Source organism: Haliotis rubra, unplaced genomic scaffold (assembly GCF_003918875.1).
Source record: "Haliotis rubra isolate DU_JTF1 unplaced genomic scaffold, ASM391887v1 Scf966, whole genome shotgun sequence".
Lineage (NCBI taxonomy): Eukaryota > Metazoa > Mollusca > Gastropoda > Lepetellida > Haliotidae > Haliotis > Haliotis rubra.
The window spans coordinates 228,132-239,792 of record NW_025767708.1 but is presented as its reverse complement, the minus strand read 5'-3'; the positions used below and the strand labels follow the sequence as shown (position 1 = coordinate 239,792).

Sequence of the window (11,661 nt, the reverse complement as noted above, 5' to 3'; positions counted from 1 at the left end):
TAAAGTTGACTAGATTGTGTGTGGTTGAGGGTTGGTTTTCAGGTTGAAAAACTTGTATATGGTAGAGAACTAGATCTAAAGTTGACTAGATGGTGTGTGCTTGAGGGCTGGTTTTTAGGTTGAAAAACTTGTATATGGTAGAGAACTAGATCTAAAGTTGACTAGATTGTGTGTGGTTGAGAGCTCGTGGTCTCCGGTTGACAAGCATGTGTATGGGTGTTTAGCTTATAAATGTGTTGACTAGTCTGTGTATAGTTTGACTAGGTTGTGGGTGGTTGAGTGGTAAGTCTATGGTTTGCAAATTCAAATAATTAATATTTCATAGAAAGGGACGATAAATGATTCTTCGCATATTAATCCCATGATCAGTTTCTTAATTGTTCTATGTTCCACTCAGCCTTTCTCAAGCTAATTACCATTGTTTGGACCAGGCAATCTTGTGATTGAGACACTGAGCATCGATCTTCGTAACTGGGATACGATGACATACATTAGCCATAATGCAGCCGCTTTGGAAGCTAAGGATGCTGAAGATAAATTCTCAGCAGGATCGTTCCGAGTTTGTTAAAAAATATTAGTACGATTCGTTTTCAGAACTTACAAAGTAGACAAGTCTCGAACTGAACCCATATTCTATTCATTTTGTTTTATTTCAGATTTTGAGTTTCGAAGACACAAATATATATTTTATTTCGGGTAGCCAGTCAGCTGGATCTAAATTTTGCTCATCGGGAATTCAGTACTCTCAGTTGTGCGTTTTACTGGAGGAATTTCGTTTCAATCACTCAAACCTTCTTCGTTGCTTCGGAAGGATTTGGTTATATCAAACTTTGGTGACTGGATAAAACACATTTGATAAGATGCCCATTAATCAGGGGCGGATACAGCTTTTTGAGAAAGGGCACACTTCATTTCACTTTCACGAGCTCTCTCTGGATCCGCCTAAGTTGATGACGGGTTTATTTTAACCAACTCGCTTCACCTTCCAGTTTTAGAAGGCTTGCAATATAAAAGTCGTGTGCCATTAACCTCATCAGGTGTACAGGTTGTACCAAACGAATAGATTGTTTCAATATTTTGTACGCCGTAGCCACGGATGAGTTTCCAGGAAGTGGAGAACTGGGGGGGATCGCGGAAGCGGTGTGGTGTAAGGGAGATAACTGTTGCCGCGCGTACACTAGCTCCAAACACGGCCGTGTAAATCCAGCGGTGCCTTAGCGTTCCATATCGATGCAAGGAAAATACAATGTTTTGACATGTGACTTACAAAACGAAAGTAAGTACTACGAATGTCTGTTTCGTTATCGGTTCTATGAAATTAGTCACAAGATGGCGTTATTTGCCCATGGAAGGGAATTTGAAGCAGGAAGAAATTAGCGTTGTATTTCTTCCCGAAAGGAGTTAATGATAGCTGCCATCGCTCTGTACTCAAGTGCGAGTCCTGTTCAACGCCACAACTGCAGTGCAGGTTCATCTGGCAAGTATTTGATCGTTAACATCAGTGATATGCAATCTTAACACGTACTCTTCCTGCTACAGGAGTGCCGACCAGTGAAGGTGCTCCTTGAAAGTATCCATTGGTCACCTATTGCTTATTCTGCCATGTCAAGTTTTAATATTTGAATCTGGAATTTCAGCTATTCGGTTTCACTTTAGAACAGAAAGTCCTTTATCAGTGTTAATGTTTGCCATCTTCAGATTCCATTGTCGATGTAGATAAATGACTGTTACACAACACTTTCACAATCCCTTGTCGCTGTATGTGTCTACCAACAAATTGGTACTTTATTCTATCAATTCAGTCATAGCAATGAATAACTTTCTTTTCTCCTTTTATCATTGCTTATCCGAGCAGCCATTTTGATATTGGGGCGTGACAGAGTTATGAATATGTTGTAGATAGGACTATTTGTTGGTATCTAGTTGTTGTAAAATAAAATAAATTTCAGTGTGGAAATCATGCAAAGCGATGCATAGTACATGCATGAATTACATGTGGATTTCAGTGATTATGCTATGTACACATTCGGTATTTATTAAAATGCAGCTGTATCTGAGCTTGAGGGTTATTGTCAAAAGTGGCACATATGAGAAAGCTGTGACCATTTGGACATGCTGGTGAAGTTGGATCCAAGTCAAGCCCCTTTATAGAGTGAGGGGTGGTGGGATAGCCTAGTGGCTAAAGCATTCACTCCTCACAGCGAATGCCCCTGTTCGATTCCCCACATGGGTACTGTACAATGTGTAAAGCCCATTTCAGGTGTCTCCCACAGTGATATTGCTGGAACATTGCTAAAAGCGAGTGTAAAACTATACTCACTCACTGACCCTATAGAGTGTATGCTGTAGTTGACATGAAATGTAATGTTTTCCCATAGGAGCCTATAATAATGTTATATTTTTAAAAACAAATTTTAAATAATAGTTAACCCAAAATGTATTTAAGGTACAGGCATGCACAGTCTGGCCTTAATGAATGAATATATAGAAAAAAATTACCACTTTACCAGTTCCTTTTTCGATTATAGAAAACCAATCACACCAGTTATGTGTTTAATGTCAACTGCATAAAAATAGATTTGTTCAAATTTAGCATAAATCATCATGTTGAAAAATATTGAAAAAGATGATAGACTTTAATTACTGGATGGAGGTACATGTATAAGACATAAAAGTCCTACACAAAATGAGCCAATCACTGCTGCCAGATGTCTCAATCTTCTGTACTGAAGGCTGTTTAAATTACTCCTGTTTGTGGACCTTGGTGTACTGGCTGATTAAAATAAGGGGAGGCAACTCAGTATCCCTGGAGAAGGAATCTCCAGTAAAATGGATCCAGGGGTGGAAATACCCCATCATGTTTTTTCTCTGTAAGGATTTGTATATCACACTGTACCAAGCGCCAGTTGACTTTCCATTTTGTTTTTATTTAAAAATCTTAAACTGCATGATGTTTACATGTGCTTAGCATTTTTATCATGTTGTCAGTAGGATGCATTTTGTTTTGTCACTGAATTGAAAATCATGTGAGGTCAACTGAATGAAAAGAGCAATTGAGTGTCACAAGCAGCACATTAGAAATTCAGGGAAATAATTAAGTGCACACACTAACAAAGTATCATGGTATCTTGTCACAGATCTCGTCAATACACATTTATGGCTGATATCATGTAGATTAATAACATGCAATATATTTATGAACAGTAAGTCTGAAATCTGCTCATTTTAACTGCTTACAAAATTGCAATTCAGTGTCACGACCATCACCATAACATAATGAACGCACAAGTCCTACACTGTGAGCAAAAGTAAAGGAGACAAATCCAGCAGGTAGTTCATACACTAGAAGTATTGTGTGCAGATAAAATATCATTTTTTGTTGTTGTCTGGCTATTATTAGTAAATAGTCAACTTTTTCCAAACACCTGGTATAATCACCATGGTAGGGATTCATAAACACATACTTACTTCATGGCTGGAATTGTATGATCAGTTTTCATTATAGAAATGCTAATGTCGCATTTAATGTTAAAACAAAGTTATCATTAAGAAATTCAACCATATCAGAATAAAAAACACTAAACGTTTATCCGAGTTAACATCAGATAAGGGGAGGAAATATACATGGAATCCACCTCCTTTTTCTTATGATGTATCTCAATCTCGCCCTACAAAGATTTGGTCATTAATGATGTTTCTATAAGTCAGTTGTGTAGCCAGCATAAAACAAAAAAAATATTCACAATGTTACACTTATTTGTGTGTTTCATAGGACGTAATATATCAGCAATACTGTTGGTATGCATGGCCTGTGACACAGTCTGAATCAATTGTCATTGTCAGACAGTGGAACCGTTATGATTTTATGTAGTCTGGCATCATTCTTTTGTATCTAAAACTAAATGAAACCAATCACAAATCACCAACATCTTCAAATACTGTCTAATCCAGGTATTTTGTAAATTCACATTGTGTATTTTCATAAAATCACTAACCTCTGAGTTATGTGAATGTTTTTTCAAAACAATAATGGGTGTATAGTGCCTTTCTGTCATGTCAATCATTGGTCTCACAAGGACCTTTACGTACTTCAATTTTGTTGAATTGTGATGGAGTTGTCTCCAGTAGATGTTACTGGAATAGGATTTTATCAAATTAGGAGATAAACATCATGTGTTGGCCAATTTCCGGGTGTTATTGAGTATTTGAAGCATGGGAATTCATTTGGAACCGACGGCGTCAGCCGGAGGTTTCAAATGAAATACAGTCAAATCCCGATGAGTCGAATCTCTGGGGACCAAGTTATAAATTCGACTTATCGATGTATTCGAGACATAGGTATGTCTATGAGGGTAGAAAAAAAGATGATCCAGTCCTAATTCCTCCGCCTAAGCATTTGTTTATCTAATGATTTCCCTATCACTAATAGGGGCACCTTATCAGTTCCAGTCTGATTAGCACAGACAGTGATTTCCGTAAAATCGCTAATCTGCCTTTTGAACTCACCCGTCAGAGGCGGAAAGGTGTGAGCCGCGCTGGTTTGTTAACTCAATCAGTTTGCTACACCAATCCACTTGTCATTGACTGACTTCGGCTTATGTATACAAGATTGCTGTTGTTTGAATCTCATGGGACCAAATTTTCTCCTCGACTCATCGTGTGTATTTATGAGTCGAATTCGTGTAACCGGTATTCAAATAATGACAACTATTAAAGGGAATGGTCGGGACCGACAGGTACTTCGAGTTATGCATAATATTCGAGACATCGTCATTCGACTCATCGGGATTTGACTGTATTCCTGTGCTTCAAATACTCAATAACACCCGGAAATTCGCCAACACATGATGTTTATCGACATTGTAAACACAAAAGTAAACCGAAAGGTCCACACACGTTTTTTGTGTCTGCTCTCATTGACATCGAGTACGGGTACAGCAGTGAAATGTCATCAGCCGGCCGTTTCGGCTGTCTGCCATGGTAGCATCTGGAACTGCTCATTTGTGACGTCATTCGGACTTTACGTCACAATATGATTTTAATGACGTCATCACATCTGAAGACGTAACAATACAATGGTGAGAGCGATGTTTGTATGTATTAATACGCAGAGAATTTCCGGGAATCAAATACCATTTGATCACGTTTTTCAACCAATCAGATTAAAGAACACAGTGACTTTTGGTTTACAATATCTGTCATTACCCATCCACCAAGCAACATGATTCACCCTCTACTTAATATATTTGGTTACTAATGTTTTTAAGCAACTTCCTTACTGGATATTTTTTTAATGTGAAATTAATATGATTTTATTTCCTGTATGCCTTTACAATAGAATGGTCTCATTATGGAGTCATGTGACATTGTCACGAGGGTTGGTTGCTCGGTTTGGTGTTTATCACTGCACTCAGCATTTTTGGCTGTATTTTCATAAAATCACTAACCTCTGAGTTATGTGAATGTTTTTCCAAAACAATAATGGGTGTATAGTGCCTTTCTGTAATGTCAATCATTGGTCTCACAAGGACCTTAACGTACTTCAATTTTGTTGAATTGTGATGGAGTTGTCTCCAGTAGATGTTACTGGAATAGGATTTTATCAAATTAGGAGATAAACATCATGTGTTGGCCAATTTCCGGGTGTTATTGAGTATTTGAAGCATGGGAATTCATTTGGAACCGACAGCGGCAGCCGGAGGTTTCAAATGAAATATTCCTGTGCTTCAAATACTCAATAAATTACCCGAAATGATGTTACACATGATGTTTATCGACATTGTAAAATCACAAAAGTAAACCGAAGGTCCACACACGTTTTTTGTGTCTGCTCTCATTGACATCGAGTACGGGTACAGCAGTGAAATGTCATCAGCCGGCCGTTTCGGCTGTCTGCCATGGTAGCATCTGGAACTGCTCATTTGTGACGTCATTCGGACTTTACGTCACAATATGATTTTAATGACGTCATCACATCTGAAGACGTAACAATACAATGGTGAGAGCGATGTTTGTATGTATTAATACGCAGAGAATTTCCGGGAATCAAATACCATTTGATCACGTTTTTCAACCAATCAGATTAAAGAACACAGAGACTTTTGGTTTACAATATCTGTCATTACCCATCCACCAAGCAACATGATTCACCCTCTACTTAATATATTTGGTTACTAATGTTTTTAAGCAACTTCCTTACTGGATATTTTTTTAATGTGAAATTAATATGATTTTATTTCCTGTATGCCTTTACAATAGAATGGTCTCATTATGGAGTCATGTGACATTGTCACGAGGGTTGGTTGCTCGGTTTGGTGTTTATCACTGCACTCAGCATTTTTGGCTATATGGCTTCGGTCTGTAAATAATCGAGTCTGGACCAGACAATCCAGTGATCAATAGCATGAACATTGATCTACACAATTTGAGACAATGACGTGTCAACCAAGTCAGAGAGCCTGACCACCCGATTCCGCTAGTCGCCTCTTACGACAAGCATGGGTTACTGAAGACCAATTCAAACGCAGATCTTCACAGGTTTGTCATGAGGGAATACCGTACAATGTGTATGTTCTGTACTGAGCAGTAAGAAAAATGTGTTGTAGGTGAAATGTTTAGGTGGAACAGCAGGTCAGTTAGCCCTGTTGGCCTCAGGGTACATCAGACCATGTGGGCAGGGGGTCAAATGTTTCAACTGTTTGTGACCACATTACCCTGTGAGCTCCAGATGACACATGCATCAAAGTCAGTGTTAAAATACATTACTCAACTCTTGTTTGCTGTCAGGAGCTTGAATTATGAAATTTTTTTTTTCCATTTGTAGACCACTATCACAGGGTAAATGGAAAGTCATCTAAACAACATACATCAATCACATTCAGCTATGTTATATGTACAACTGATTTGATAAGATAAATGTTGAAATGATGGAAAGTAATCTATACAGTGATGCTATTGAGCCTTTATCACCTGGTTATGTATGCCGCATTAATGCAGTGATATCACAGTAATAGTTCAGACTCGTCATATTCATAACACTCAAACATTTAGTGAACACAGGCAACAACATTGTTACCATTGCTTCATTGTCAGGCAGTGATAAAGCTAAATCTTGAAGCATTAATTCATTATTCTGAGATTGTTCTCGTCCAACTGTATAATAACCCGATTTATTACACATGTGTTATGAATATCTTTATGAGATAATTTTGGATATTTGTGTAACCAGTTGACAGTTATCCAACGAGTGTTGTGTAACCAAACTAGGTTATTCAACGATAGTGACATCATAATGCCGTACTTTGTGCTTGCCACCTTGATATTTTAAATTAGCGTTATAATTCCATTCAAGCCGTTTTTCACCAAAGATGTCAACCAAACAAAACATTAGGATTGTGGATAATTAAAATTCAATTCTGTGTCCTGGGGATTATTATTATTTTTCAATTGAATATGTTTAATTGTTATTTTCATCTATGAAGTAGTTATCTCCCTTTCGTATTATTTACATCTGGCATCATCTGTTTGATTTATCAACATAGCTCACAGTGTTTTCCCATCCTGTGTGAAATAAATAGATCACGCTTTCGCTCATGAATAAATCAAATTGTTTATTAATATCTTGTTGGAATATTTACCATATTCAACACCCACTCGTTTCGTGATCTAGTTTTTACACACAGGATAGGAGTGTGATCCAATCAGGCAGACGATGCCGGATGTAAACAGAATGAAAGGGAAACAACTCTGTCACGACTAATTTTTAGATGAAAATAACCAATAAAATTATTCGCTTTCGCTCATGAATAAATCAAAATGTTTAAAAATATCTCATTGGAATGTTTTCCATATTCCACACCCACTTGTTTCGTAATCACTCTATATATAAAAAACATGTAGTAGGTATATGCCGTAATTTGTCTTAATCTGTGCCATGGTGCTTGTTGTTTGAAAAGCATATCTGTGCCATGGTGCTTGTTGTTTGAAAAGCATATTTCCATCCATTATTTTGTTTTCTAACATGAGTTAAAGCCACACATATTTTCATTTTTTATTGATTATTTTCTAGATTGTGAAGACTGGAAAAATACAGCTTTAATCTCTTTTCAGAGCCATATATGATGCCACACAGTTGACAAAGATTCAATAAACACTTCAGTATTTCTCTTTTAAACTTGTGTCATTATTGCAGGTATCTATGGGCTGCCCAATGTGTTTTTTAATTGATTTGGGATCATTTTCGAAGACCAGCATGTTAGAATAAGAACATAATTACCAGAAATTGATCATTTCTTTCATGTTTTCAAAGAACAGATAAATGTTTAGTGTGCTAATTGTTTTCGTAAAATAAGTTTAAAACAACTCTATAGGCAGTATTTGCAGAAGGGCCAAGGAACAAATTACATCAGAGGTGAGACAAGGTTGAACCAAGATTTTGAAATAGGAGAGTCCATGTAATAACCAAGTCACTTCCTGCCTCGTCCTGTGGACACACCAACTGCAGCAATGAGAATAGTGTTCAATCTTCCGTAGTTTGTGACACCAAGCGAGATACTCGATACCTTGACAACAACCTGTTTATTTCTTGTTCCATCATACATATTGACATGGATCGCTCATAATGTAAAACAACCAGTTTGTCTGATCTTACCTTCATGTTATCTACTGCTTTAAACGATACTGTTTCTCTGCTATTCAGATGGATGGTAAGGACAGGAAGCCACCAGATCCTGCAGCTGGGATGGCAGAAGGGTTGAAGGATGTTTCTGATGAAGCAGACCTGCCTTCAGATGGGATGATATCAGGTATGGACATCATCAGTGACGCCACTTCCACCAATACTCAACAGCAACCACAGACACAGACAGGTCCTGATGGGTCATATCCCCAAGGCTTTACAGGTCAGCCAGGACAGTTTCAGGACAGTGGCCAGGACATCAGTACACAAAGGCATGGACACACCGGTCAACAGGTGCCCCCATATCCTTACCCAGGTCAGCCCTGGCAGGGGCCTGGTCAAGGACAGCCAGGCTATCCGTATCCCTACCCTTCAAGGAGGGGAGAATCCATACACTCATATACCACCTTATGATGCAAGGTATGGCCATTACGATTACAGGTATGGCGGGTATATTCATCCACAAACTGGTGCCCTCTTTAGATGGCCTGATCCTTATGGTCAGCAGCACTACCCACCGCCTGACGGAAGCCAGCAGCAGAATATCCCCCTGCAAGGTGTGGAGACAAGTGGACAGACAGGCCCACAACATGCATCCTCCAGAAGTGGTCAGACAGCACAGAATGACCCGAACTGTACAACTTCACAACCAGATTCCACAGCTGAGAGGGAACTTCCACCTAGACCACACCCATCTGGCTCATACCCTGCACACCCCTTCTATCCAGAACAACAGGTTCATCCCCTTCCCCCAGGTTACACTCTGTATCCATCTGAATTGCCCCCGCCATATGATGGTCAGCAGGGACGCAGGCTGAAACTGGAGCAGGGTAGGTGACTTATTTGTCTGTAGAACCAAACAGTTGATGGTTATCTCTATTGTGTTCATATTGGCGCACTGTACACGTTTCAGGTTAGCAGTCATGGACTGATTGATATTGAAAATATTTACCTCTTTCAGAAAGCTATGTAAGTCCTTTATTTTGAGCCAAGTGTACCAATTTTTTCAAATACATATATGTTACAACATGTAAACCCATGAAGATCCAGGTGAGAATTGGTCTTCAGTAACCCATGCTTGTCGTAAGAGGCGACTAATGGGATCAGTTTGTCAGGCTCACTGACTTGGTTGACACATGTCATCGTATCCCAATCACGTAGATTGATGCTCATGCTGTTGATCACTGGATTGTCTGGTCCAGACTCGATTATTTACAGACCAGCTCCATTTAGCTGGAATATTGCTGAGTGCAGCGTTAAAAAACAAACCAACAACAACTACAGTGTGTATGTTATGTTCATACAAATTGCAAAATTGAATCCACACAAACAGTAATCATATTCATTAAGATTATTTTCAGCTTGGTATGTTTGATGGTAGATATGTGAGGCGTTTCTGTTCACTATATTTCAGATCAGTATGAGGCAGAGAAGAAGTACCCCATCACTGACGCTGTGTCTGCAGCGTTACCTGAAAGAGATGATGAAGCGGTCACACGTCCAGTGGAAGCAGGCCATGGAGGGAAGGGAGCAAGCAGACATCATCAACACACAGAGGAAACAACAGACCATGCAAGCAGCCCAGAGGAAACACTCACACAAGACTATGTGTCTGAGGAAACACCTGGCGAAACAAGGATGACTGATCAGGATGTGACAGGTAGGATCTGTCCAGTTGTATGGAGATTCCAGGGTATAATATTGCTGGTTGTAACATATTCAATTCTTTACTTAAAGTAACTGAGAAAAATGAACAATTATTATAGCATGCAAGTTATATTAAGTTTATTTGATATTTCGTTTTTGACATATCTGATGATAATAATATATAATTCCGTGGACATTTGAGAGACATCGGTATTAAGTCAAGATCACTGGAGTTATTGTAGGAAACCTTGCTAAACTATTCTGAGGTTCATATTTAATTCATAAACAGCAAAGCATTTTCCAGTCACTGAATGTGCAGACTGACATGTGATAACCATATCTACACCTGTCATAATGTCATGGTTATGTCAAATGTCAAGGTTACTTTGAAGGTTATTGACATCTCTCCTTAAATTGTTTCATTCAGAAATTATTGTCAGGACTTTTTATAATAAGACATCAAAAGTCTGCAATCATTATATTCTCTGACTTCATTTCGAATAGTTAAAGGTTCAAGGTCACACAGTATGTTTACATTCTTTGTATGTGCATTTCATTCTAGTGATGTCATTAAACCAGAAACATTTTAAGGAACTTTTTTAAGGTAATGAGGAATGTTTGGCTAGATTCACTGCTTAAAACAACATAAGGGACCAATATACAATTATAGACTCTTGTAGAGGTCGATATCGGTTTTTATTGACCTGAGTAAAACAATATCGACCGAGCTTGCGAGGTCGATATTGTTTTTCTCAGGTCAATAAAACGATATCGAACCTCTACAAGAGTCTATAATTGTTTTATTATATAATGAAAGAGAAACGGGTTTTACAATAAACTTTTAATGCACACACTGTGCCATCTTTCCGAGCGATGTGATTGGCTGAAAAGCGGGGGAAGCCCCTTCGTACGGGATTCTTTGTCTATTTTTAGTAACCCAGGTCGATATCGTAATTTATCAGAAAACTCAAGTCAATATCGTGTTTTGTAGTCAATCATGTGACAGTCTTTTGACCAATCGTGGTACAGGAAAAATACTACCTATATAATAAAGATGAATATAGACAGATAAGGTTGTAAGGCAAGTCGAAACCATTTCGTGCTTTATTTATGCCATTGTATATTCCAGATATCACTCCATCTCAGAAGATTGAAGTAAGAGGACTACCTGCCACAATCACCAATGACAGCATCAGTCTATACTTCGAGAACCGCCGCAGATCTGGTGGAGGTCCTGTTGTCAATGTGATTAACAGAGAAGATGGAACAGCTATGGTGGAATTTGAACAAGCAGAGGGTAGAGTATAGATACCAACAGACTTGTACCTGATGTTATC

General features: G+C 38.5%; 1 protein-coding gene across 7 annotated transcripts in view; it reads left to right on the top strand.

Moving 5' to 3' along the window:
* Positions 1 to 1,278: 1,278 nt before the first annotated feature.
* Positions 1,279 to 11,661, top strand: part of LOC124265190 (protein mono-ADP-ribosyltransferase PARP14-like) — a 215,893-nt gene continuing 205,510 nt past the window's right edge. For 6 of the 7 annotated variants that reach the window (XM_046699981.1, XM_046699984.1, XM_046699985.1 and 3 more), the window contains exons 1-3: positions 8,699 to 9,507; positions 10,092 to 10,337; positions 11,454 to 11,621. In XM_046699981.1, coding sequence (XP_046555937.1) covers positions 8,874 to 9,507; positions 10,092 to 10,337; positions 11,454 to 11,621 — 1,048 coding nt within the window. In that variant the 5' untranslated portion in view covers positions 8,699 to 8,873. Of the gene's footprint in view, positions 1,478 to 8,698; positions 9,508 to 10,091; positions 10,338 to 11,453; positions 11,622 to 11,661 lie in introns of those variants that run through there. The other variant, XM_046699986.1, reaches the window with a different exon arrangement.